The sequence below is a fragment of the Dasypus novemcinctus genome, chromosome 19, assembly GCF_030445035.2.
Source record: "Dasypus novemcinctus isolate mDasNov1 chromosome 19, mDasNov1.1.hap2, whole genome shotgun sequence".
Lineage (NCBI taxonomy): Eukaryota > Metazoa > Chordata > Mammalia > Cingulata > Dasypodidae > Dasypus > Dasypus novemcinctus.
This window is the reverse complement of record NC_080691.1, coordinates 7,250,313-7,274,845: the sequence shown is the minus strand read 5'-3', so window position 1 is coordinate 7,274,845 and position 24,533 is coordinate 7,250,313. Positions and strand designations below refer to the sequence as shown.

The following is a 24,533-nucleotide window of genomic DNA, read 5'->3' as shown; positions in this document are numbered from 1 at the left end:
ACTCTCTGCCACGAGGCCAGGGCGGACGGCTGGGCTCTGCACACAGCCTTGGGGGAGCACTGCACAAGTCCATTGTTGACTTTTCTACAGGTAGGAGAATGCGGGCTGGCTTGACTTGCCTAAGGAAATACTAAAGAAAGGCTTAGCAAGTTTTAAAGCAAACTGATAGTGACACAGTTGGGTATTCATTTCTTGCAACAAACTAGCAATATTTGGGACTGCTGCATACTACAATGGTATTGCTTTAATTTACAATAAGAGGTCGTTTCTGTGACATATACTATTTGATACCAAAGCTTTTAAAACTTTATAGATAGAGCCATCAAATCTACCTCAACTTTAACCACAAAAATTCCTTTTCCACAAACCTGCACTTTCTGATTCATCCAGGTTTTGTCCTACACCCTACTCTTTCTTAATAACCAATCATTCTATTTTAGGACAAAATTATTTTCTGTTTTTTTAATAATAAAAACACACTCTATACATCCTACATACATAAGTTACCAAAATGGTTTTGGAAACTATCTCCAATCAAATCTCTTACAACATACATTTACCATTAATACTAAACAAACTTGTTAAAATAATTCAGTTTGGTTATATGCAAATAGAACTTTTCTTTATTTCAAATACCTAGTAGCATGCAATATTAGAAACAGTCTTTTAGAAACAAGTTGGCAGGGGAGGTTGGCTGCCAACAAGTTTTTCTGTTATAAAATTACCTTTTGTTATTATTAGCAATTCAGTTTTGTTAGCCATTTAAACACCTCAATTCAAACAATGCTTCCACAAACTTCTTACAATTATTTGTAACCATATAGACTATAATTACGTTACTTTAAGATAAATTTTACCTTTACAGAACACATTCCCTTACTTAAAGTTACCACAATACCTTTTACAACTTGCCACATGCATTCAAGTTTTGTCCTGCATATTCCCATTTTGATTTTATGAAAAGTAGGCATCTTCTTTTAGGACAAAAATTTTTTTTTTTAAACAGACATCAAATTTCAGTCAGTACTCCCACAAACTTTTTACCTTTTAAAAATTAAGTTTTACATCCTTCATTTTATCCTGTGAAGAAGAATAAACCATTCATTTCAATTTGGGCAAGAACTATTCTTTATGAAGAGACTTACAATAATTTTCATAATCAAGACTGACAATTTTTATTATAGTAGAGATCTTATTAACATTTAAAAGTATGTATTAATATAATAATTTTGTTAATCAAGACATTTTTACCATTGTAGAGATCTTATTAACATTTACAATTATGTATTAATATGAGCACTTATTTAATTTTTGGCCATTTGAATAGAGCTCTTTTAGAAATATTTATTTATTAATTTTATCACCATCAGAGGTATCAAAATATATACTGACAATGAACAATCACAAAAACCATTACAACACATACTGAAACGATTACCACACACACACTGACACTGAACAAACAAACACAAAACAATTACAACGCATCAACAGAAACATAAAGCTTACTAATTTGACCCATAATTCTTACTCTTTTGGTATAGCTGTTTCCAAGCCCTCCATCATTTCACATCTTAGATTTTACTGCTTTTAAGGTCTCTTCTGGAACCTGTGTTGCCTGTAACATGCACGCTTGTTCTTGGGAACACTTTTGTTAGTAATGAGCAACCAGTTAGGATAGCTTGAACAGCGTAAATGCAGTTAGGCGCTTATTTAGCAGCTTATACAGACAATACACACTTTTTGGATTACTACTTTTTAAGACTACACTGAGACTTGAAGTTCAGGAGTAAGCTATTGATTCTAATCCAAAAACTTCTTTTAATATCTTGATAAAAATGTTGCACTAATTCTATTAATTTGGCCAAATAGGCCCATCAGAATCAGCATGGAAACAGAACACCAGTGCTGCCGAGTTCTCCTCCTCTTCCAGAGGTTTAACTCTGTTACCCCCCACTCGCTCACAGCACATTATCATTTAGGCAGCAACGGGCTTGCACAATTGCTGCCAGAATATTTTCCTTATCTTAGTCAACACTTTAACAGAGTTTTCTTACAAGCATGATTTCACTAACGAGGGCCTTATTTAGCACTTTTGCCCGTATGGGACATTGTATTTGTGAGTTAACCTTTCCTTGCACAAGTGGCGCAACATGATTTCCCTCCCTTCTAGCCTGCAAGATGCCCTGTTCTAGAGCTGACAACTTTGGCTGAGCATCTCCAGGCGCAGGAGAGGGAGGAGGTGTCGACGGGGGGAACGTGACTTTCTAAAGTCAGTTAATGAAGAAGTTGAAGGCAAAACAACTTTAGACTTAGTATCAAAACAGATCTAGTAATAATCCAAGTGGGCCAAATAGTAACAGGGAGCAATGCCTTGTACATGTATACTTTTAAACTCTTTTTCCTACTCTTTCCTAATCTCCTAATTCTAAACTTCCTATTGCTGGGAACTATGAGCAATATTTTTCTATTCCATAAAGTTCTAAAATACAAGACTCGCTGGCCTCGGCTCCTCCTGCCTTGAGGAGTTGTTTGAGGAGACAGACATACAGGCGATATTTTGTTGAACTGTCTCCGTTTCCCATCATAACCCTGCTAGAATACCCAAGAGTGTCCTTACTCACTGAGGACCTGGAAGGCCTTCTAAACCACTCAGGGCTCTGCGCCATGACAACACATTTTAGCTTGAAACTCTTCTTCCCTTTGTGTCCCTGTTCGGGCACCAGATGCTGAGACCAGCTCAACAATAGGTCTGCATGAAGGGAAGGTGATGCAGAGCTAAAGAAATAAAAGGACAGAAAGAAAGACACAAGAGAGGAAACAAAGACTGGACCAGGGGACTTCACAGCTTTGAAACTGAGAGCCTCAACCCTAGTTTCCACATTGTATTTATTTGAAACCTAACGAGCAGCTGTTTGCTATCAGAACTGTAACATCATCTACAATAACAAGAAGTAACTGCAACATTTACAATAACAGGAAGCAATTGTAACATTTACAATAACAGGAAGCAATTACAACATCTACAATAAGGTAACATTTACAACAACAGGAAGCAATTGCAACATCATCTACAGTAACAGGAAGCAACAAATAGGTTAGCCAGTTTCCCGCAACACTACCATATTGCTTTCCACTATGGCTACACTATTATACATTCCCACCAACAAGGCATTCCAATTTCTCCATATCATCTCCAATACTTATTTTCCGTGTTTAAAATACTGGCCATCCTTGTGTGATGTGGTAGCTCATTGTGGTTTTAATTTGCCTTTTCCTAATGGGTAATGATGTTGAGCATCTTTTCATGTATTTATTGGTCATTTGTATATCTTCTTGGGAAAAATATCTATTCAAGTCCTTAGTCCGTTTTCAGATTAGGTTGTTTCTTTCTTATTGCATTGTAAAGGCTCTTTCTATCTTCTGGATAGTAAACCTTTATCTGAGATAAGGTTTTAAACTATTTCCTCCCATTCTGTAGGTTGTCTTTTTTACTTTCTTAATAATTTCCTTTGCTGCACAAGTTTTTAATTTTGATGAAATAAAATTTATCGTTTCTTTTGTTGCTCATTTTCTATTGACCCACCCTTGCATTTCTGGAATAAATACCACTTGGTCATGCTGTATAACCCTTTTAATTTACTTTTGGATTTGTTTGCCAGGATATTGTTCAGGAAATTTTGCATCTATTTATAAGGGTTATGGGCCTGTAATCTTTTCTTGTACAGTCCAAGTCTGGCTTTGGTATCCAGGTAATACTGGCCTCCTAGCATCCTATTTTTTGGCAAAGTTTGAAAAGGATCGGAGTCAAATCTTTAAATGTTTGGTGGAATGTTTAGTCCTGGGGTTTTCTTTGTTGGGAGGTTTTTGATTACTGATTCAATCTCTACTTGTGATAGGTCTGTTCAGATTTTCTATTTCTTCCCGAGTCAGTGTATTTAGTTGTGCATATAATCCTTCATATTTCTGTAAGGTCAGCAGGAACATCCCGTTTCATTCCTAGTTTTAGTTATTTGTGTTCACGCTCTTGTCTTTTGTCAGTTTAGCTAAGGTTTGTTGATTTTATTGATCTTTTCAAAAAATGAATTTTGGTTTCATTGTTTCCACTTTTCTATTCTCTGAATCACTCATTCTGCTCTAATCTTTATGATTACCTTCCTCTACTAACTCTGGGTTTAGTTTGCTGTTTGCTCTAGTGTCTTTAGTGTGGAGCTGGGTTATTGATTAGTGGCCTGAGTTCTTTTTTAAGGTAGGCAGTTATAAATTTCCTCCTTTTGTTACATACCATAATTTTTTGTATGTTGTTTTTATCTTCATTTGCCACAAGGTATTTCCTAATTTCCCTTGTGATTCTTCTTTGGGCCATTCATTGGTTGTTTGATAGTGTTTATTTCCACATTTGTAAAATTTTGACTTTTGCTTCTACTCTTGACTTCTAGGTTTATTCCACTGTGATCTGAGAATATATTTCATATGCTTTCAGTATTTTTAAATTTATTATGATTTGATTCGTGATTGAACATGTGGTTTATTCTGGGAAATGTTCCATGGACACTTGAGAATACTGTGTATTCTGCTCGTCAGGTGGGTTTTCTATATGTTCCTTAGGTCTTTGGTGGGTTGCAGTTATGAACCACAGAAAGACATGTTCTTAATCTTAATGCATTCCTGTGGGTGTGCACCCATTGTAAATAGGGCCTTTTGATGAGGCTAGGTTAAATGAATCAGGATGGGTTCGAATCCTATTATCGGAGGCCTTACAGAGAAGGCCACAGAGAAAGAAGCCACAGGAACTGCCAGAAGCTGGAAGTCAATTAAACCCAGAGGGAAAGGGGAACTGCCATGTGACAGAGAGCCACGGAACCCCGGGATCACCAGAGCCAGCCACGGAATGCCGGGCTGCAGGGAGAAAGCACCGCACTGCTGACACTCAACTCTGGATTTCTCCTAGCCTCAGAACCAGAGGTTCTTAACCGGGGTCCACGGGCCCCCGAGGGGTCCAGAAAGGTCTCAGGGAGTCCATGAGCTTGAACTGCAAATTCAAAAAAGCTTTCTCATGGAGATGTGTTAGTGAAGGTGCGATGTATTAAAGAATACACAGTATAGCATAGACTCAGTATGATTTTCATTTTGATGTAGCGTGTTCTCAGTGCAGAGGAAAACTGCCAGCAAAAAGGTTGGTAAGGATGGTGGAGAAGGTTTTATGATGCCATGGGAAAACTTGAATTTCTAAATGTTTGCTGAAAATGACTGAACAGATGTCAAACCGTGTTAGGTTATCAGGTATCGAAATTATGGGCAAGTTGTGAGATGTAATTTTGAATAAACCTAAAGTTTAAAAGAATGCCGACGCTGAGTGTCATAAAACTACCAGCTGCTACATTCTGAGTAGGGGTCCATGGTTTTCACCTGACTAGCAAGGGGTCCGTGCAACAAAAAGGCTAAGAACCCCTGCTTGAAACTGAGCCGGGACATTACCGTTGCTTAAGCCATCTCATGGCATACCATTTGTTTCAGCAGCCGGGAACTAGAACGAGGTCTAGCTGGTTAACGCTGTTTTTCAAGCCTTCTATTTCTTTTACTAGTCTCCAGTTTAAATGTTTTATCTGTTACTGGAAGTGGTGTACTGAAGTCTCCCACTATTGTAGAAGTATTTCTCCCTTCAATTCTGTCAATATTCATTTCATATATTTTGGGGCTCCGTGATGAAGTGCTTATATGTTTTTAATTGTTAAATCTTCTTGCTGGATTAAACCTTTTATCAATATATAATATTCTTATCTCTCATAATCTCTTTTTACTTAGTTTATTTTGTCTGACAGTAATATGGCTACTCTGGATCTCTTTTTCCTTTTCCTTTTTTGAAGTACCGGGGCCGGAGACTGAACCCAGGACCTCCTAAGTGGGAATCCAGTGCTCAACCACTGAGCGACATCAGCTCCCGAGTTGGGTGGGTTTTTTTTCCAAATGTTTGTTTGTTTGTTGTTTGTCTTTGTTTTTAGGAGGCAACCAGGAATGGAACCTAGGATCTCCCTTTCCATGTGGAAAGAAGATGTTCAACTGCTTGAGCTGTATCTGTTCCCTGAATCTTTTGATTGCTGTTTGCATAGAATATCTTTTTTCACACTTTTACTTGCAACCTCTTTGTGTCTTTGTACCTAAAGTGAGTCTCTTATAGAAAGTATATAGATGGATCACGTATTTTCATCCAACCTACCAATCTCTGCAGTGGGAATTTAATCCACTGACATTTTAAGATAGTAACAGGAAGGAAAGATTTACTTCTACAATTTAGCTTTTTGTCTCTGTATTTTTACATGTATTTTTTGGTTCCTCAATTACTCCATTACTGCCTTTTAAAAAATAATTTAGTTGCTTTTTTTGATTCCCTTCCTTTTTCTTTTCTCTATACTTTTTATTTTCATAGTGGTTACCTTTGTAATTACAATGTACATCTTAAACTAAAAACTACTTAGTTTAACTAGTACCAACCTAGTTTCAGTAGTATACAAGCTCTCTACGCCTATAGAGCTGTCCCTCACCCTATATATTACCATTGTCTCAGATATCATCTAAGACAATATAATCTGTAAGATCGTATGTCCATTCACATAGCTTTTAAATATGGCTTTACACATTTGCCTTTAAGTCATATGGGGAGGGGAAAGCAGTTACAAGTCAAAAGTTCAATAATACAGGATGTTATATTCACCTTTATCAAAGTTCTTTATTTCTTCTTATAGCTTCAAGTTACTGTCTAGTATCCTTTTATTTCAGCCTGAAGGACTCCCTTTAGCATTTCTTGTAGGGCAGGTCTTCTGTTTATGAACTTTTTCAGCTTTTGTTTATCTGTAAATATCTCACTTTCATTTTTTTTTTCAGGTACCAGGGGCACGGGATTGAATCTGGGGCCTCGTATGTGGGAAGGCAGCACTCAACCACTGTGTCATACTGGCTTCCCTGAGGTTTTTTTCATGTTTTGCCTGCCGTTTTTGTTTTTCTAAGAGGCTCTGGGAACCAGACCCAGGATCTCACAAGTAGGAGGTGGGCACTCGACTGCTTGAGCCACTTCTGGCCTCGCCTTCATTTTTAAAAGATAATTTTGCTGGATATAGAATTCTTGGTTGACAACTTAACTGTTCTTTAAAGAATATGCCATCCCACTCTCTTCTGGCATCCATGGTATTTGTTGAGGAATCTGTTAATCTTACTGGGGATCCCTTGTATGTGACAAGTCACTTCTCTCCTGCTGCTTTCAAAATCTTCTTTCTCTTTGGATTTTATCAGTTTCACTATAATGTTTTAGTGTAGATCTCTTAGAGTCTATTCTGTTTGGAATTTGCTGAGCTTCCAAGATGTGTATATCTATGTCTTTCTTCAGATTTAGGAAGTTTTCAGCCATTATTTCTTCAAATACTTTTTTGGCCCTTCATCTCTCTTGTCTTTCTGGCCTCTACTGATGCCTGAGTTGATATGCTTGATGGTGTCCCACAGGTCCGGGCTGTTTATTTTTATGCACTTTTTTCTTTCTGCTCTTCACACTGGATGCCAATGATCTTGTCTTCAAGTTTGCTGACCCTTTCTCTTACCTGTTCAAATCTACTGTTGAATCTGTCTGTTTTTCAATTTATTTATTTAAAAAAAAAATTTATTGAAGTATATCATTCACACATCAACATACATAAACAGCAAGTGTATAATAAAAGTTGTGAACTTACAAAACAAACATGCATAACACATACAGGGGCCCCAAACATCACCCTACCACCAATACCTTGCATTGTTGTGAAACATTTGTTACAAATTATGAAAGAATACTGTCAAAATATTACTACTAACTATAGTCCATATCTTACATTTGGTGTATTTTTCCCCAACCTACCCTATTATTTTTAAAATATATTCTTATTACAGAAGTGGTGAACTTACAAAACAATATTCTCATGTGTGGAATTCCCACACAACACCCCTTCACCAACACACCACGCCGTGGCAGAACATTTGTTAGATTTACAGCTCCAACATTTCTTTTTTTATCTATCTCTTTATTCTGTTCAGACAATGGTTTCCTAATTTTCTTTAGCTCATTGAACATATTTAAGAAAGTTGATTTCAAACCTTTCCTCAGGGATAGTTCCGGCAAATTCATTCTTTCCTGTGAATGGCCCATATTTTCCTCTTTCTTTGTGTTTTGTAATTTTTGTTGCAAACTGGATATTCTGAGTATCGTGTTGTTATAACTGTGGGAACCTAGTTCTCCCACTCCTCTGACACTGCTAAGATTTTTGTTGCTGAGGGCTGAAGTCAATTTGCATCTTTTCTAAACTACACTTGCTTCCAAATGGGGGATGGAAAGAGAAATGCGGGGGCGGGGGAATAGAGACCTGCCTCTTTCAGACTCTTCTGCAGCTTTTGCCTAAAGAGCCAGGCCCCCAACAATATGAAGCAGATAACAGAAGCAGAGACCAGCAATCACATCGCACGCCTGGCTTTTGAGGCCCGTCTTTACGGGTCTCCCTGCACATCAGGAAGCACCAGGCCAGGCTGCAGCACCTACTCCTGCCTGCCAAGCAGCTGGGGGATAAGGGATGGCGGTGACTGCAGGTTACGGTGAAATTCGCTAGTATTTACAATTTACTGGCCTCTTCCTCCAGCTCTTTCCCAGATGTGTGGTGTTCCAGCAGACTCCAGAGTTTCAAAACAGTTGATTCAGACAGTTCCTGTCAGTTCAATAGTTACTCCACTGCTTCCTGAAGCTTCCCACGCTGCCATCGTCCCACAAGACTCTCCGAACTCATTTCCAGGGGGAGGTCGGCACATGACGCCCTGAGGTGGTGGTGTTTTCAGACATGCCAGCAGGGCCACGTTAAGGACGATGTTTCAATAAGGCCTTTAAAAACCCTAACGTGGGGAGCGGATGTAGCTCAGTGACTGAAAGTCTGCTTCCCAGATAGGAGGTCCCGGGTTCAATTCCTGTTACCTCCAAAAAAAAAAAAACCCTACTGAGCCACAGATGGGAAAACTGAGCTCAAGAGGAAAAACAACGAGCAACATCACAGCGAGCCCACTCGGCCCGTCCCGCAGGCTGCGGCCTGCCCCACGGCCCCGACCTCCGCCCCCGCGCAGGGTCTCGAGCCCTCCGCCCCGCGCGCTGGTCAGCGGGAGCCGTCCGCGGGGGGCGACGAGGTTCAAGAGGCCAGGGCGGCGACTCGCGCCGCGCAGCGCCCGGCCCGGCGCCCCCACCCCACGGCAGCGCCCCGGCGCGGGGGCGGGGGCCCGGCGAGGACCGCGCGGGGCTCGGCGCGGGCCGCGAGGCCTTCCCACGCGCGGGAAAAGGCGGCCGCCACGCGCCGCCACGCAGATACACACACACAGGCTGTCTGGGAGCGCCACGCTCTTCCCGGAGCACAGGAATCGGCAGCACGGCGCCAAACGCTCGGCCGGGGAATTCCTTCGCTGGGATTCAACCCAAGCCTCAGCGCGGCTGCACTGGAAGCCCGCGTGCCGTTCGACTTCGCACTTTCGTAACCATCATTGACAGCGCCCGAGAAAACGAAAACACAAAATATAATCTCCTCTGCCCACAGCATTCTCCACCATGGAGTCTCATCCGAACGCGGAAAACAAAGACCTAAATATTGCTCTGCAGTTCGCACGGCTCGGAGCGGTAGCGAATCTGCCGAACCCTCTTGCCGGAAGTGTAGTCCTCCTCTTACCGGAAGTGGTGTTTCCTCCATTTTGTGGCCCGCTATGGCGGCGGTGCTGAGGCTGGTACTGGGATGCGGCACATTTGACTGAGGGGGTAGGCCAGACCAAGGCATCGGGGACATCAGCGCGGCGCAGAAGAGGATCAGCCTGGAAGCCGGGGACGCTGTCATGTACGGCGCGGGCGGAGGCCGCGCCAAAGCCGAGAGGAAAAGCAACGCGAAGGAGGAGGCCGGGCCTAGCGGTGCCGGCGGTGGGGGGAACAGAGTGGAGCTTCTGGTTTTCGGCTACGCCTGCAAGCTGTTCCGGGATGACGAGCGGGCCCTGGCTCAGGAACAGGGACAGCATCTCATCCCCTGGATGGGTGACCACAAGATCCTCATCGACAGGTCGGTTCCTCCCCGCACCCGCCGACCCTCCCCTTCCCTCACCCGCTTGATTTCGTCTGATGTTGACTTGATGGCCAGGACTAAAAAGGGGTTTTCTGGAGCCAGCGGGGATCCGGAGGGGCTCTCCACCCCTCTCCTCACATTCTCCTGGTGTTTTGGAGGGTGGGGGTGACGGTGGAACCCGCCCTAAGGCACCGGCTGGAATTGCGGGCCGCGTCCGTCGCCGGAGGGATCGTCTCTGCTCCCGCAGCCCCTTCCAACCCTTCGCCCAGGTGGCGGTCCCGCGCGGTGGACGCTGCCGGTGCCCCCTCCTGACCCGTGCTCTGGGGTCGGCCGCCCCCCGCCCCCGAGGGGTCGTGCGCTGCTTTCCTACACGCCGATCCGGGCGGCGGGAGGGCAACCCGGGAGGCGCGCTTTTATTCCCCCGAAACGCCGCTCACCGAGGCTGAGGTTAGAAGCCTCTCTTGGACGCTGTGCGTTAGCCTCGAGCCTCTCACGCTTCCGGCGTCTTCCTCAGTGGAGCGCTGGTGCTTGGCCGGCGTGGCATTTGACTCCCCCTCCCCCAGTGATAGTCCGGGTTTGACAGGCCCGGGCAGTGGGTGAACTCGCAGTTAAATTGGCAACCAGTGACTTCGTGCCGAGGCCGGTTGCTCCTAGAGGTAGTGTTCTGAGGACTGGTTCCACGGCCTTGACACTGAAGGTGGGAGCTGGGTCCAGGCGTGTTGTTGCTCTTCAAGTGCTTTAGTTACCACCCTTAGAGGTGTCCCGCGATACGGACAGAGGGGTCCCAGAACTGAGAATTCCTAACTGGGAATAACGATTTGAAAAGGATGGCATGGCATGATATAGATTGTTTGCTCCCCTTCCCCCACCCTCCTTTTTTCCAGTCCATCTTTTCTTCTCCCCGGGGTTGTTTTGTGTTGTTGTTGTTTTTTCCCTACTGGTTTGGCAACACCACTTCTGGGGCCCGGACTGAACTTAACCGTGACCAACCATTAAGCTGTGGAATAGTCTCTCCAAGTGAAGGAAGCCCATCGTTTGAGACCATTAAAACTGGATTCTACACAGCCCTGGAGCATGACTTTAGGGATGCCTCCTGAGTTGGCCAGAATGGACCACAGTAATGACCAAATAGGCCTTTTCCATCCCCAACGTTTCCATTTGGAGTTAGGTCTAGAAAACAAGGACTTGTGAAGGGAGGGCTGCCAGATAAGGTCAGATCCGACTCTGACGCTTCCACGCTCTGCTCAAACACGCTGTGCTTCTAAACCACTGTTATGTGGAGTGATGTTGCCTGAGGTACCAGGCAGCTTGCTGTTCCAAAATGTCGCTTGTGATATTTATTAAAGTTTAGTAAACAGCAAAGACTGAACTCTTTATATGCTTTTCCATATCATTCTGTACGTGACTTAAGTCTTCTAAAACTGGTGGGGTGCAAACTCTATAAAAGTATATGTGTGATATTTTTAAATAATGAGCTGCATTTGTAAGTTAAGGAGGTTTACATCAAAGTAAAATTGATCTTGAAATTAAATAAAATGTAATAACTTGGCTACTCTGGAGTTTTGGGCTTTTTATCCTATAAATGTCTTTTTTTAACTTGAATATTTTTGGTCCCCACTACAAACGTCAGCATTAAAATATTAGGCAGACTTTTGTCTCTGGATTTTTTGTCTCAACTCTGAATGAGTGTTGTAAGTAAAATTCACTAACTCGCTCATCTTGTTATCTGACACTTGCTCACTGACAGTTAGCATGTTCATTCTCTTTTATGTTGAAAGTGTAGCAGAAGGTACTGTTTTTATTCTTAATTTGGCTAAAGTACCTATAGGTCCAGGCAAGAGAAATATGGATGTGTCTACATGTATGTTATTTTCCTGGGGGTAAAAAAGTTTAGAAGATAATATTTATATTTCATCTTCTAATAGTTTTGCTCAGTTTCCAGTGAACCTCCTTAAATTGCATGTATATGTTACTGTTCCTATGTATGTATGTCTCTCTATCACATAACCCAGAACTTATTTCCTCAGCCAAGTGGCTAGGGGGCGAGCCTAGCCAAGATTTTACCTCCAATGGACGCAAGTTTCTTTGGTGAAGATCTCTCCTGAGAGTTCGGGACTAGCAGAAAGAAGCGAGGAAATTTCGACCGTTTGGTTCTTACGGATAGGTATTTATGTATTCGGGTTTGTGTGAATGTAAGCTATGATGTTTGACTTTTCAGAAAAGAAAATTTTTTTGCAAATGGCATTGAATGGTTAGCCATACCATAACCGGTAAGAATTGCCAGTGAAGTGGATGCCATTTATGCTATTCAAGGATTGTTTGCCTTTAATTATAAGTTTTAATATATTGTAGAAGGAATTTAGACTTTGTTACGATGAATTGAATTTAAAAGTAGGTGAGCTATGTCTAGCCAAATTAATATAATTCAGAGAGGAGTTTGTCTATTTGTTTTAATGTTTTTATTTCTTTATTTTAACTGGTAAGTATGCAAATAAAATGTCACACGCACACGCTTAGCCTTGGATTTCCTTCCGTTGACCATGTTGTTCATATTCCAGATACGATGGGCGTGGTCACCTGCATGACCTGTCTGAGTATGACGCTGAGTATTCCACCTGGAACAGAGACTACCAGCTCTCTGAAGAGGAGGCACGAATAGATGCCCTGTGTGATGAAGAGAGGTATTTAGCCTTGCATACGGACTTGCTTGAGGAGGAGGCAAGGCAAGGTACTGCTCAAGAAAAACTTACTTAAGCAACAAACTTTTTAAAAAAATTTAAGTGTTTAAAATTTACTCCCATTCATTTTTTATACTCACTCTTTCTGATATTATCTTGACAGTACCCAGTGGATTGGAAAAGCAGGAGTCTTTGCGTATCTGGGAGGACCTCAGGATAGTTTATATATAGAGCCACAGAGACTTTTCCCAGCTTTTGAGGGCAGACTGGGATTTGAAAATACAAAAATCACACTCTTTAACTGTTCTTCTTTAACAGTATCGTATACATTAAAATTGATGTTCTTGTGTTTTCCTTAACAAATCTTTAATACAGTTCTTAATCCACAAATTTTCTCAGCAGGAAGAAATTTTCCACAAAAGACGTGTATTCTGCTGTCTGTGGGTAAACATGTACTGGCAAAAGTACATATTGATAGATGTAAAGTGCGAAGTTTTAAAAATATTTCCACCTCAAAGAGAGGTTGAAAAAGTATGTTGTATGCTTTACTGATAGCTACAACTTTTAGAAATGTATAAACTTCTTTCTCAATAAGTTTCCATTTCTGTTAATAAAATTCTCATTTTTATTCAAGAGGAAGAATACAAGCGACTGAGTGAAGCACTAGCAGAGGATGGGAGCTATAATGCAGTGGGATTCACTTATGGCAGTGATTATTATGACCCATCAGAGCCAACAGAGGAAGAGGAACCTTCTAAACAGAGAGGTAAGTGGGGAGCCAGGTCTCCAAAACCCATTTCTGGACACTCCAAAATTGTACTGTCCCTGCAAAAAGAAACATAGTAAACATAGTGAGCGTAAGAAGGTATTCCTTATGGTAAAACCAGGCTAAGAATTAGAAAGAATTGTTGGTGGAGATGGAAAGTGAGTACAGACTTTCTCTTACCTGTGTTGGGTCAGGTTGCCTTTTTATTTATTTCTCTTTGATTTGGATAACAGAAAATTCCTCACTCTGGATTCTCTATTTCCAGATTGATAACACAAGCAACTTAATGTTAAGGAAAGACTGCTTGAATAAAGTTTCAGTGACTTTCTCATTTTAGGAAGATATAGTAAAAGTTGTATCTTTACATATATACCTCTGGCCTCATTCGCAAAGGTTTCAGGAACTATGTCATGACTTGGCATTTTGCCAGTGGAAGATCTGCAACTGCCCTCTGGTGCCTCCCAGCTGTGCCTGTCATGCGATTGCTGGCAGGCTGTGTGGTAGGCTGCTGAGGACAGGAAATTGCTGGGAGCTAGTAAATCCCTCTTCTCTCACCTCTGTTCTCAGGAGAGAGCAGCAGGTACAAGAAGCCCCTGAGACAGTGCTAATGCTTCCTTAGTAGGAATTTGTCTTAACAAACCAACCACCCTGTCTCACTAGGCTAGAATACCTCTGCTTTTATGTACAATGAAACCTGCTTAAAATTCTTCCTTGTGGAGCTGAGTGTAGCTTAGTGGTTAAGTGTCTGCTTTGAATTTATGAGGTCCCAGGTTCAATCCCCAGTACCTCCTTGAAGAAAAAAAAAATTCTCCCTTAGTTACACAGAAAAACTAGGTTTTACAGGAAATTTTTGCATGTTGTTTATTTCGTCAACCTTCACTATATATCATAGAAACACTTTAATGAAAATGTAATGTTTGTTTATTTAATGTCATCTTTTTAAGAATAAAAACCTAAATAGATGCTGAAATCCTTAAGTTAGTTTTTGTAAATTTTCTGCTGTATTTTCATACACTTCACTATATGTTTTAAAATCATCTCCTCACTTACTAAGGTATATTTGGGTACCTAGAATGCAGAATGATAGAATTTAACAATATCTTGTTTAGTACATAGTAGACAACTGTTTGTTAAATGAACTGTTAACTGAGAAAATGGAAATGGAAAAACACCTGATTATTTATGTGAGAAAGGTAGTTTGCTTGGGTGGAGAAATTTTGACAATCTCGCCCAGAAATTTTATGGTTTAATGATGGAAATCAGTTGTCTATTGACGGAGTACCTTGTGTTCTTGTGTTATTCCTGATACCGTCATCAGGTGTCTGCAGAAATGGTTCGGAGGGAGGCCTTCGCAATGTCAATTAAATACGTGTAAAGTCTAGGAAGGGAAGAGAAATGAACATTTGCTGAGTAGCTGCTGAGTGTAGGCATCATGGTAGAAACATTCACACAGGCTGTCTCTGAGAGGCCTGGGAATAAATGACATGACTGCAGTTTTACAGATGAGGAAACTGAGGCAGAGCTACGAAGGGACTTGCCCAGGGTCTTAGAGCTAGTAAGTGGCAGGGTGGAGTGTCAGACTCTTACTAGACTCTAGTTTCTTTGCTCTTTGTGCTGTGTCATCCCCTCTTACGAATTTGGTGAGGGGATTTTACTTATACATGGTGGAATAGAGGAGAAAATTAGAAAGTGTTTGTAGAAGTGATGAGAGCAGGAGAAGTAAAGAATCAGGTAATGCCGACCACTTCTCTTCCCTCAGTTACTGCTTACTTTTGCAGGTGCCTTCTTGCCTGTCACCACTTTAAAGTTTCATATTTCATTTTTATATAGAAAAAAATGAGACTGAAAATTCAGAGGAAAATGAAGAACCTTTCATTGCCCCTTTAGGATTGAACGTACCCCCTGACGTGGAACTGGTATGTGTAGTTCTACTTCGTAAATACTATTATTAATCATCCCCATTGTTATTGTTTATTATTACTGTGCATCATTTTTGAGAACTCAGTAAAAATCATAATTGCTTTGTAGGTATATAATGCTTTAAATCATTTGTAAATTTGTTAACGGATAAGAATTCACATGCTACTTATTTTCTCTAAAAGGAGATGGGAGAATTATAGCAAAGAAATAGTCTTGAGTATCAGGGACTTGAGGAGGTGGATACGTTTTGGAGCACATGGAAAACAGTCGGAACTGGTGGTGAGAGGGCGAGCATCCAGCCGCATTGTAGATGTAAAAGCAGCCTCACTTGGGCCAGCTTTGCGCCCACTCGGTTTCGGCTTTTTCTGGGTATTTAGCTCCGTCTTTTCCTTGTTACCTTGGTGCTCGTGTTCCCATCTGGACTGCTTCCTCCTGGTCAGCCCTGGGCTGTGCTCGGGCCGCCCTTTCCCTGGTGAGGACCACTGTGGGGTTCCTCCTCCTGCTCTGTAGCCAGTGACCCTGTTGCAGCATTGCTCTCATCCCCTGTAACAGTTCCACCACGTAAAGTCAGGGCGCAGCGGATGCCATGCCCCAAAACACGGTTTGTGGTTGCATGTTTTCCTCCTTCTCTGCCTTCTGGCACTGTGCTGGGTGCTCTTCCTGCGTTGCCTCACTTACTGCTAACAGCCTGAAGCAAGCAGGAATGCTGCTGTTCTTGTCCCTGCCCAGGTAAGAGGCTGAGCCCAGGATTCGGCTCACCGCCATGCAGGAACTCGAACCCATGGCCTGAACCCTACGCTGGCTGCTGGCGCATGCTTGAGGGGATGTTTAGGCTTCTAAAAGGCATTTGGAATATCTTGTTGAGCGTACATACTTGGGAGGGCTGTTCATGCTGAGGATAAAGGTTTTAACATTTGCCTAATTGCATCACAGGCATTTTAGAAATGTGTTATAGAGTTTTCTTGTTTATGTCCTGCATAAAGAATCATTGGGTATACAGTAGAGGGCTGGAAAACAACTTGTTGAAAGAATCTCTCCTGCATTCACTCCTCTGTCACCCTCTACTCTCTTGAGTTCATTCTGCATGAATTTGACAGTCCTTGCTCTTCATGTTTATATAAAGGGAGAGATTTGGACAGCACAGCTCTGCCTCCTGCCTTTCCTCCCTTCTCCCCTCCTGCATTCAGTTATGCACCCTTCCCTCTCCTCCTCTTTGTTCTTACCGATAGAGGTGAAATGTCTTTGTTTTTGTCCCTCTATAATTATTAGCTACATTTGCCTTCACCTGTTTATACCATTCATCATTGTGCTATTAAGGCTGCATGTATTGTCATTATCCTAAGACTTGTAGTTATATATTTTAATGTATTGCTAGTTACTGTGTTCCTGCTTGTTCTGAAATACGCTATTTGTTCCTCATAGGAGACCCACTGAAATTAAGACTTAAAAATTACAGTTCTCCCTCATGTATGTTTAATGATAAAAGCTTTCAGGCTGATTACCTGGAATTTTATTTTATTTATTTTTAGTATGAAAGATTATTTTTAAATTTTTTGCACAAATATAAGCATAGAGGTATATATCATAGAATTCTGTTGTTTTATTAATGAGCAATACACATTGCTGATGGCCATCTCCCTGGTTGATGTAGATGTAATCAGCCATCTTTGCAGTAAACTCACAGATGATTAAAGTCCATACATGTCCTTATATTACAGTTAGTCCAGTGCTTGCTTGACTAAACAACTGGGCAAAATTACCTGGCCAAGTTGACACATTAGCCTGACCATCACAGTCTATCTCTTTTCAACTTGGCAACCATACATATTACCTTAAATCATATTTAGTCTCTAAATAAAAACAATAACAGACATGCATGTATATCTATATTTCTTCCTAACAATATTCAACTGTACTGCAGGACTGGAAGTAAACATTTTTCTAGTAGGGGTAATAGTGAGTGGTGCCACTCCCGTTTCCACTCCTTGATTCCTGGACCCATGGATCCTGGCTATGGGAGAAGCAGCACCGTAGAGTGGACACTGATTTCTTCCATCTCCTGGTGCTTCTGCAGTTCCTTCTTGTATTTGACTTGCAGTGAATCAGTCTCATGTTGATGTGGGGCCCTAGGTGAAGGGCGTGTTTAATTTTTTTTCTCCTCTTTAAGTTCAGTCAGTCATCCAGACAACATTTCTTGAATACCTGTTATTTCCCCACTGATCTGAAGTGATAGCACTTCCTATACTAAATTCCTGTTCTAGGCAAAGGTCTGTTTCTTGCTCCACTCTGATCTGTTGGTCTTTTTGCTTTTCCTTTCCCAGCCCCTTGCTGCTTTAATTCTTCTGTCTTAGCTCCTGTCAGTTTGAAAGACATTCACACTGAGGAAGTTGGGACAGTGGGGAAGAAGCATTCAGTGCAGGTGATGCAGGTGGATAGCAGAGCAGATGATTTGGGTGTACAGGAGTACAGATAAGGCAAGCATACAGCAGAGCAGATGGTACAGGTGGTGCAGGTATACAGGAAAGCAGGTAATGCTGGTGCATGAATGTACAAGTAATTTTTATAACCATCTCCATCTGGCCCTTGTTTTCACTTGAGTCACTTGGACTTTTTATGTGGTCTCATACTCAAAAGACAAATATTTTAGTTCCATAGTAGGTGTTGAGGACGCTTGTGATGCACTAGTGAGAAATTCCCCACTTCCTGCTCTAGTGGAGCACCTGTTCTAGCCAGGGAAGAGGAGCCATAGGCCTTGATGTCTTTCAGTGGCTGTTAGGAGCCGTGTGGCAGCAGAGGTTCTGTTCCATCCATGACCCTTGAGGGCCTCTCAAGCCTTGTGGTGGTGGCAGGTGACTGTCTTCTCTGCTGCAGTTTCCTATGGAGATTAAACAAATTGGTGTATGTAAAGTACATGTAAGTGAAGTCACTGGTATTCGCCAGTGTCATCAAGGATCCAGGATGTTTTATTTAAGATGTTTGCCTCAGTAAAATTGTTCTGTAGTTTTCCTTTTTGATGTTTTGTATGGTTTTGGTAATTGTAGTTATAGAGTAAATTTTAAAACTTCTGTAATCATGCATGTCTTGCACAGTTTAAATAGCATATGTTTTACATATCTGTTTAAATTTTTTGTATATTTTTTCCTGGCAGTGTTTTCACACAAATGTTCTTTTATTCTGACATACTATAAATGAATAGATTGTACTATTTAAAGAATTATCAGTAAGTTTTCCTTTCTCTTGGACAGAGAGAGAGAAAAAAGGGTACATAAATAAGATTGAGAGAGGAAGCGTGCACGCGCGCACACACACCCACACACAAATAACTTGTACAGGTGGGCAGAGACCAGAGAGGCTCAGCAGACCATGGACCTCCCACAGCCTGGTGCTCTCCAGGGATCAGTCCATCTGGTTCACAGAGGTTTTTCTTAAAAATTTCCTTTCTGCAACCCTGTGACACCGTCATTCTCACACCATCTCTGCTGACATCAGTGCTGGTGAGAGTCAGAAGACCGGATCCTGGTCCCGGCTGTGACATCAGTGATCCTGGAGTTAGAAGACTGAGTCCTGGCAGCCGTGGTGCCAGGTCTTGTGGCTGACAGTTGTTCAAAGAAGAAAGATGCCCTTCAGATGAGTGAGATGAAAAGAAATTTAAACCAAACGAAAGCTGGAGAAAAGTTATAATACTAAATCTAAAATGATTTGCGATGGAATCCTACCAAATGACTTAAGTCTATTTAAAAATTGGGAAGAGGAGAGTGGGTGTAGCTCAGTGGTTAAGCACCTGCTTTCCATGTACGAGGTCCCAGCTTCAATCTCCCCAGCACCTCCTAAAAAAATTAAAAAGAAATAAAAAGAAAAAAAAATGGGGAGACTGTGATTTCATAGTGAGTAGCCGAGGCATTTTTTTTGTTGTTTAAAAGCATCTCATTTCCTTTACAGAAACATTTTTTAGTTTTTACTGAACTTGCAAACAAAAAAATCCTCATTTCAAAATAAAAACAAATCCCAGATCATATAGATCTTTACAGCGAATACATTATCTAAGCAGTGTACAGACATGTTCAGTTGTGAGATGTCAGCTAAATTTCTGTGGCAAATGTTTACAAAGACATTGTATTGCTGAGTCCTGAGGGTAATCAGCTGGTTGCCGAGTTTGCTCGATTCACTGAAGATGCTTTTATTTCCAGCACAGGCGAGCAGGTGGAGACTCTCCTTTGCTCGTGTACTGGAATCTTTAGTTGCTACCGTGTCAGCAAGTTGGCTTGCAAACAAGAAGCCAGCCATTTTAAGAATTTTTAAGTGAACATGTTATGGTCCTCAGGGATGGCAAAGTGCACAGTTATGAGTGTTTACGCATAACACAGCTGAGGCCGAAGGCTGCTGGTGCCATTCTGGTAAAAGATCTCAAAGTGATCGAGTTCAGAGTAAAGGTTTTAGCAGAATAATGGTGTTTACACAATTTCTCCACCACTTTCTGTGTGTCAACCACTTAGTTAACTTTTCCACTTGAAAAAGTACAATAGAAAACCGGACACCTCGTTTTACAGTTACAGCAGCTTCAGCTCGCTGCCACATCACCAGTGCTGCCCAGAGCCAATGCTTGTTAAAATTCCAAGTAAAAAGTAAAATTTAAAAACTTCCCAAAATAGGGAAATGGGGTTGAACTGAGCCAATAATTACTATAAAATAATGGTGACTCATTGAACTTATTGATTTTTCCAGTAACATTGGGAATTAATCATAGTCTCTGACCTCCCACCACAACAAGCTTTGGTTTTCCTGTCCTGCTCCCACCAATCTGATTGAAGTTTATTGAAATGAGTGGAATCCTAACTCTTTGATACTGCTTTATTTTTCACGTGTGCTTTTTCTGTTTTATGACTCCTTTCTAAACAATTGCACTGGAGTTTTCAGTCTTATTTTGTACATGTGTTTAGTTCTAGCCTGCAGCAGTTTGATACTATTGATGAATTCCAGAAAGTAATATTGGATTATGTTTGTAAACTGATAATGTCCTCTGGGCGTATTAGATTATATTGGAGTCATAGGTTTACTTGATTAATTAATTATGTAAACCTCTTATGCCAGTAGGGCATTGAGTCTCCCCCTACCAAAGGGCATGGCAAAGGACAGAGTTAGGGGTTTTTGATGTTGGAGTTTGATGCTGAAGCTGGAGCCCTGGGAAGTGAGGAACCCTGAACCCAGAGAGAAGGAAGACCCTGGAAGGGAGGAGCCCAGGAAGCCTGACCCCTGCCAGACGTCAGCAGCCATCTTGCTCCAACACGTGGGAATAGACTTGGGTGAGGGAAGGAATTTATGCTTTATGGCCTGCTATCTGTAAGCTCCTACCCCAAATAAATACCCTTTATAAAAACCAGCCCATTTCTGGTATCTTACATTAGTACCCCTTTGGTTGACTAATAAATAGCCCTAACTTCCTGTGTTTTCTTTTCTTACCACTGTTTATTTTGCCTCTTTATTTTGCCTTCATCCCTGAAAAATAGTTTCCCCAGTTATAAAATTCTGGTTGCAAAATTCTTTCCCCATGGAACTTAGTGATGGTTGCCCAGTAGTCTCTCATCGTTGGTGTTAGGGGCGCAACATCTGCTGCCTTGTCTGGTGCTTGTTTCTTTTATGTGGCTTATTTTTGCTGTTCAAAAATGCCACTTAGCTGTGTCTAAGACTATGTCTCCTTTATTACTCCTTTATTATCGTTTACTTGGCCTTTTTGATGAGGTTTCAAGTGTTTTTCAAAGAAATTGTCCTCTGTTTTCCATTTTTTTCAGAATTACCATAAACTTACCTCTCCTGGTGGTCATTTTTCTTTTTTTTTTTTTTTTTAAGCTTTTCTCATTACTATCTGTTGCTCTTTTTGTTCTGTTTTTTGGAGACTTGCATACTTGTGTGATTTGGTGTTCTAGATCACCAGTTTCTTTTCCATTTGTGTCCATCCTGCTTTTCAGCCCTTCCGTTGGCTTTTATTTTAATATCCAGTAGCATCCTTGTTTTCCGAGGTGTTCCCTTTGTAAGAGGAACTCGCCCTCTCGTTTCATGAACATGCATCTCTTGGATCTCTCAGGAAGCCAGTTAGGCTCTGGCTGCTCTGCCTGCCTGTCGCCAGTCACCTGCTCTGTGTTTAGCCCGGGCATTCTCCTGAAAGGTGGCGCCTGCCCCCAGGTATGTGCTGGTTTCCAGCTGCCTGTTAACACTGATAAGTCACGATGCCATGCTCCATTAGCCTAGTGGGGCAGGTTCCCCACTGCCTGTGGCGGTCACCTGAAATGGAGTGCTGAGGACAGACGGTGAGGGACGAGTGACTGAGGGCAGGGCTGCCCGTGTGTGTATTCTCCCTCCACCCCGAGAGGTGAGCATGGAAGGTGTTAGCCGGCACGGGCCAGGACTTTGCTGAGGTTCTGTTTGTCATGTCACCCGGAGTCGCCTCCAGCACGGGCACACTTCTCTCCCCAGCCCTGAGGTTGCTCTTGGCTGCTTTACGGCTGTGCCCTCTGGCTGTGTTCCTGCATGGCCCAGCTGCCCTGGGGCCCCTGGCTCTTCACCCCTGCCACGACCTTGTGTCCCCTCTGCTGATTCAGAGCTTGAGCACTTCCAAAGCTCTTGGAGAACCATGCGTTAGGATTTACATTAGTGTAATAGTCTGACCTGCAAGTGTTATTCTTCCATTTTCCAGTATCTATCCCAGAGGTTTTTTTAATTTGTTTTAATGGGATTTAGAAGGAAAACTTCTTGGATTCAGTCTGCTTTCTTAAACAAGAGGCTGCCCCATTGACTTTATACGGGGGAAACAATTCTCCTTGTCAGTCAATCCTTATGACGTATCATGTTTATGTTTACATTTATGTTTACTTTATAAATGTCATTTTATGTTAGGAATAATTATGATATTCTTTAATAGAAAAGGATTTATCTTAGACTTATATAATAAAGTGAGCAAAGAATGGCTTTTTCCAAACCAGATATGTTTATTTCATTTCTGTTTACTCTTAGCAGACCTTGAACTATGCATTGCTTTTCTTTAGGCATTGTTGCTTTGCAGAATTATCTGCAGATTGCTTTTGACCACTGTAGGTGTAATATTAAATAATAAATGGGTTTCTTTTAAGGCATTTTAGATCAACAAGTTGGCTTGGGCAGTAGAGAGAACCCATACTGGGGAGAAATGTTTTTCTTTCAGGATCATTATTCTGATGTGATCATTAATAACTGACATGTGTGGATTATACTGTTTCAACACAATGTTTTATTCAAACTCAGTGAAAATCTGCATCAGGAGCTATACTTTTTTTGTTACTGTATAGAACAAGTATGGTGGGCCTTTAACCTGGTATCTTATTTTGAGAATTGCATATAACATTCATTATAGGCACTTACTTTTCTCGAGTGTGAAGGCAGGGAGGCGGGAGGGATTAACTTTGAAATTTAAACCATTTCTATTTCATGCAGGATGAGGCTCTGAAATTGCCACAGCATTGTGAATTCTTAACCACCCCTTTTTAATGAGAATAATTTCCAGTTTTATTTGCATGTAATTTGCTAGTGTTTTTCTTGTCATGGGTGTGAAAGGTTTTTTAGATGCCTGGCTCTCGGCTCTTGCTCTCCTCAGCACCAGAGGGGGTGGTTGGGACCAGTGAAGGAAGGGACTTGGAGTGACGAGGCAGGGCGTTGACTCCCCAGGTGGGTTCGATGTGAGACAACAAGGTAGCTCTCACGTATGTGAGGCTGGTCTTAGCTGGCCCTCTCTGCTCCAGTTGCAGGGGATGGGAATGATGCATGTAAACTTAGTCAACTGTAGTTGCAGAGAAGACCTAACGTGAGTGAGTGGCCCCTTGGGTTGGTTGGAAGGGCTTTTTTGTTAGAGAAAGCCTCCAGCCTATAAGAACTAATCCCAGCTAAGAAAATGAGAGGAGTGGTTCTTAGATACCTTGAGAAACCTACAAAAACGTGCTTTCTCCTAGAAAATATGCATGTCCATATACAAAATTTGCTTTTAACTTAAGCAGATTCATAAATCTGCTGAAGCCCATCATAGGACCTAGGTTACCAACCTGCTGTACTATATATGAAATATATTGATTTGGTGCAGAGGACCAAAAAAGGCTTGCCTCCCTTTGGATCTGTATAAGGTAGTATGGGCAGCCTTGGTAGGGACTTTCACACCCCCCCTCAGAATTCCAGCAGAACTCAAATAGAGTGAGCACCATGTGGCCAGGGCAGTGCCAAGGGGCTCAGACAGCCAGTGGCATATGGTCCTCTCAGCTCTCGAGAGTCTATAAAAAGTGAAATGTCTTTCGTATTTCTTGTAAATGATGGTGGAAACATGGTAATTTCTTTGTTTTGATTAAATTGATAACAGAAATGTGTGTTTTCTTATAGCCACCAACAGCAAAAATGCATGCGATCATCGAGCGGACAGCCAATTTCGTGTGCAAACAGGGAGCACAGTTTGAAATAATGCTGAAAGCCAAGCAGGCCCGAAACTCTCAATTTGACTTCCTGCGTTTTGATCACTACCTCAACCCCTACTATAAACTTATCCAGAAAGCTATGAAGGAAGGAAGGTATACAGTACTGGCAGAAAACAAAAACGAAGAGAAGAAAAGTATGTCAAACTGTTTCTGTCCCATTTTAGACTCTAGCCTGTATTGGGGGCATATTGTGGGGTCGGGAAATGGTGGGGGGACAGCTGTAGCTCTGGAAGAAGTATAAAGATGTTCATTCTCTTTTTTTTCGAAGAGACAAAAAGAGTTCATTGGTTGCTCTAGCAATGGAGCACGGTGGTCTTGTGGCCCAAAACTACCTCTGATATTCATTCTTAAAAACATTAAGTTCATGATCTAGACTTCAGTATTTTTAGGTTGTTTATGAAATCCTGCCAGTAAGGCATGATATGTAAACCAGATAGCGCACCCAAAGAACAGCACAAAGCTTTTTTTTAACAGTTTTTAAAAATATATTAAACTTATAGTTAACATTTTTACAGACAAATAAAATACAATTAAATAACGATGCCATCGGAACATAATTGCCTAGGCTGCACACTTTTCCTCTTATTTG

At 41.7% G+C, this 24,533-nt stretch overlaps 1 protein-coding gene and 1 long non-coding RNA gene across 7 annotated transcripts in view; one reads left to right on the top strand and one right to left on the bottom strand.

The window, feature by feature from the left end:
• Window positions 1-6,394: 6,394 nt before the first annotated feature.
• Window positions 6,395-9,485, bottom strand: LOC131274548 (uncharacterized). Its single transcript, XR_009181773.2, has 2 exons — window positions 9,374-9,485; window positions 6,395-8,973 (listed from the first exon to the last, which is right to left on the bottom strand). It is a non-coding gene; the product is annotated as an uncharacterized lncRNA (long non-coding RNA).
• A 229-nt stretch (window positions 9,486-9,714) lies between these two features.
• The window catches only part of SFSWAP (splicing factor SWAP), a 76,890-nt gene continuing 62,071 nt past the window's right edge, over window positions 9,715-24,533 (top strand). For 3 of the 6 annotated variants that reach the window (XR_011646464.1, XM_004484312.4, XM_004484311.4), the window contains exons 1-5: window positions 9,727-10,094; window positions 12,656-12,825; window positions 13,410-13,541; window positions 15,372-15,457; window positions 23,853-24,078. Coding sequence is in view for 5 of the 6 variants with exons in the window: in XM_004484312.4 (XP_004484369.1) it covers window positions 9,877-10,094; window positions 12,656-12,825; window positions 13,410-13,541; window positions 15,372-15,457; window positions 23,853-24,078 (832 nt within the window). In the remaining variant the exon portion in view is untranslated. Of the gene's footprint in view, window positions 10,095-12,625; window positions 12,826-13,409; window positions 13,542-15,371; window positions 15,458-23,852; window positions 24,079-24,533 lie in introns of those variants that run through there. The other 3 variants (XM_071209735.1, XM_071209734.1, XM_004484313.5) reach the window with 2 other exon arrangements.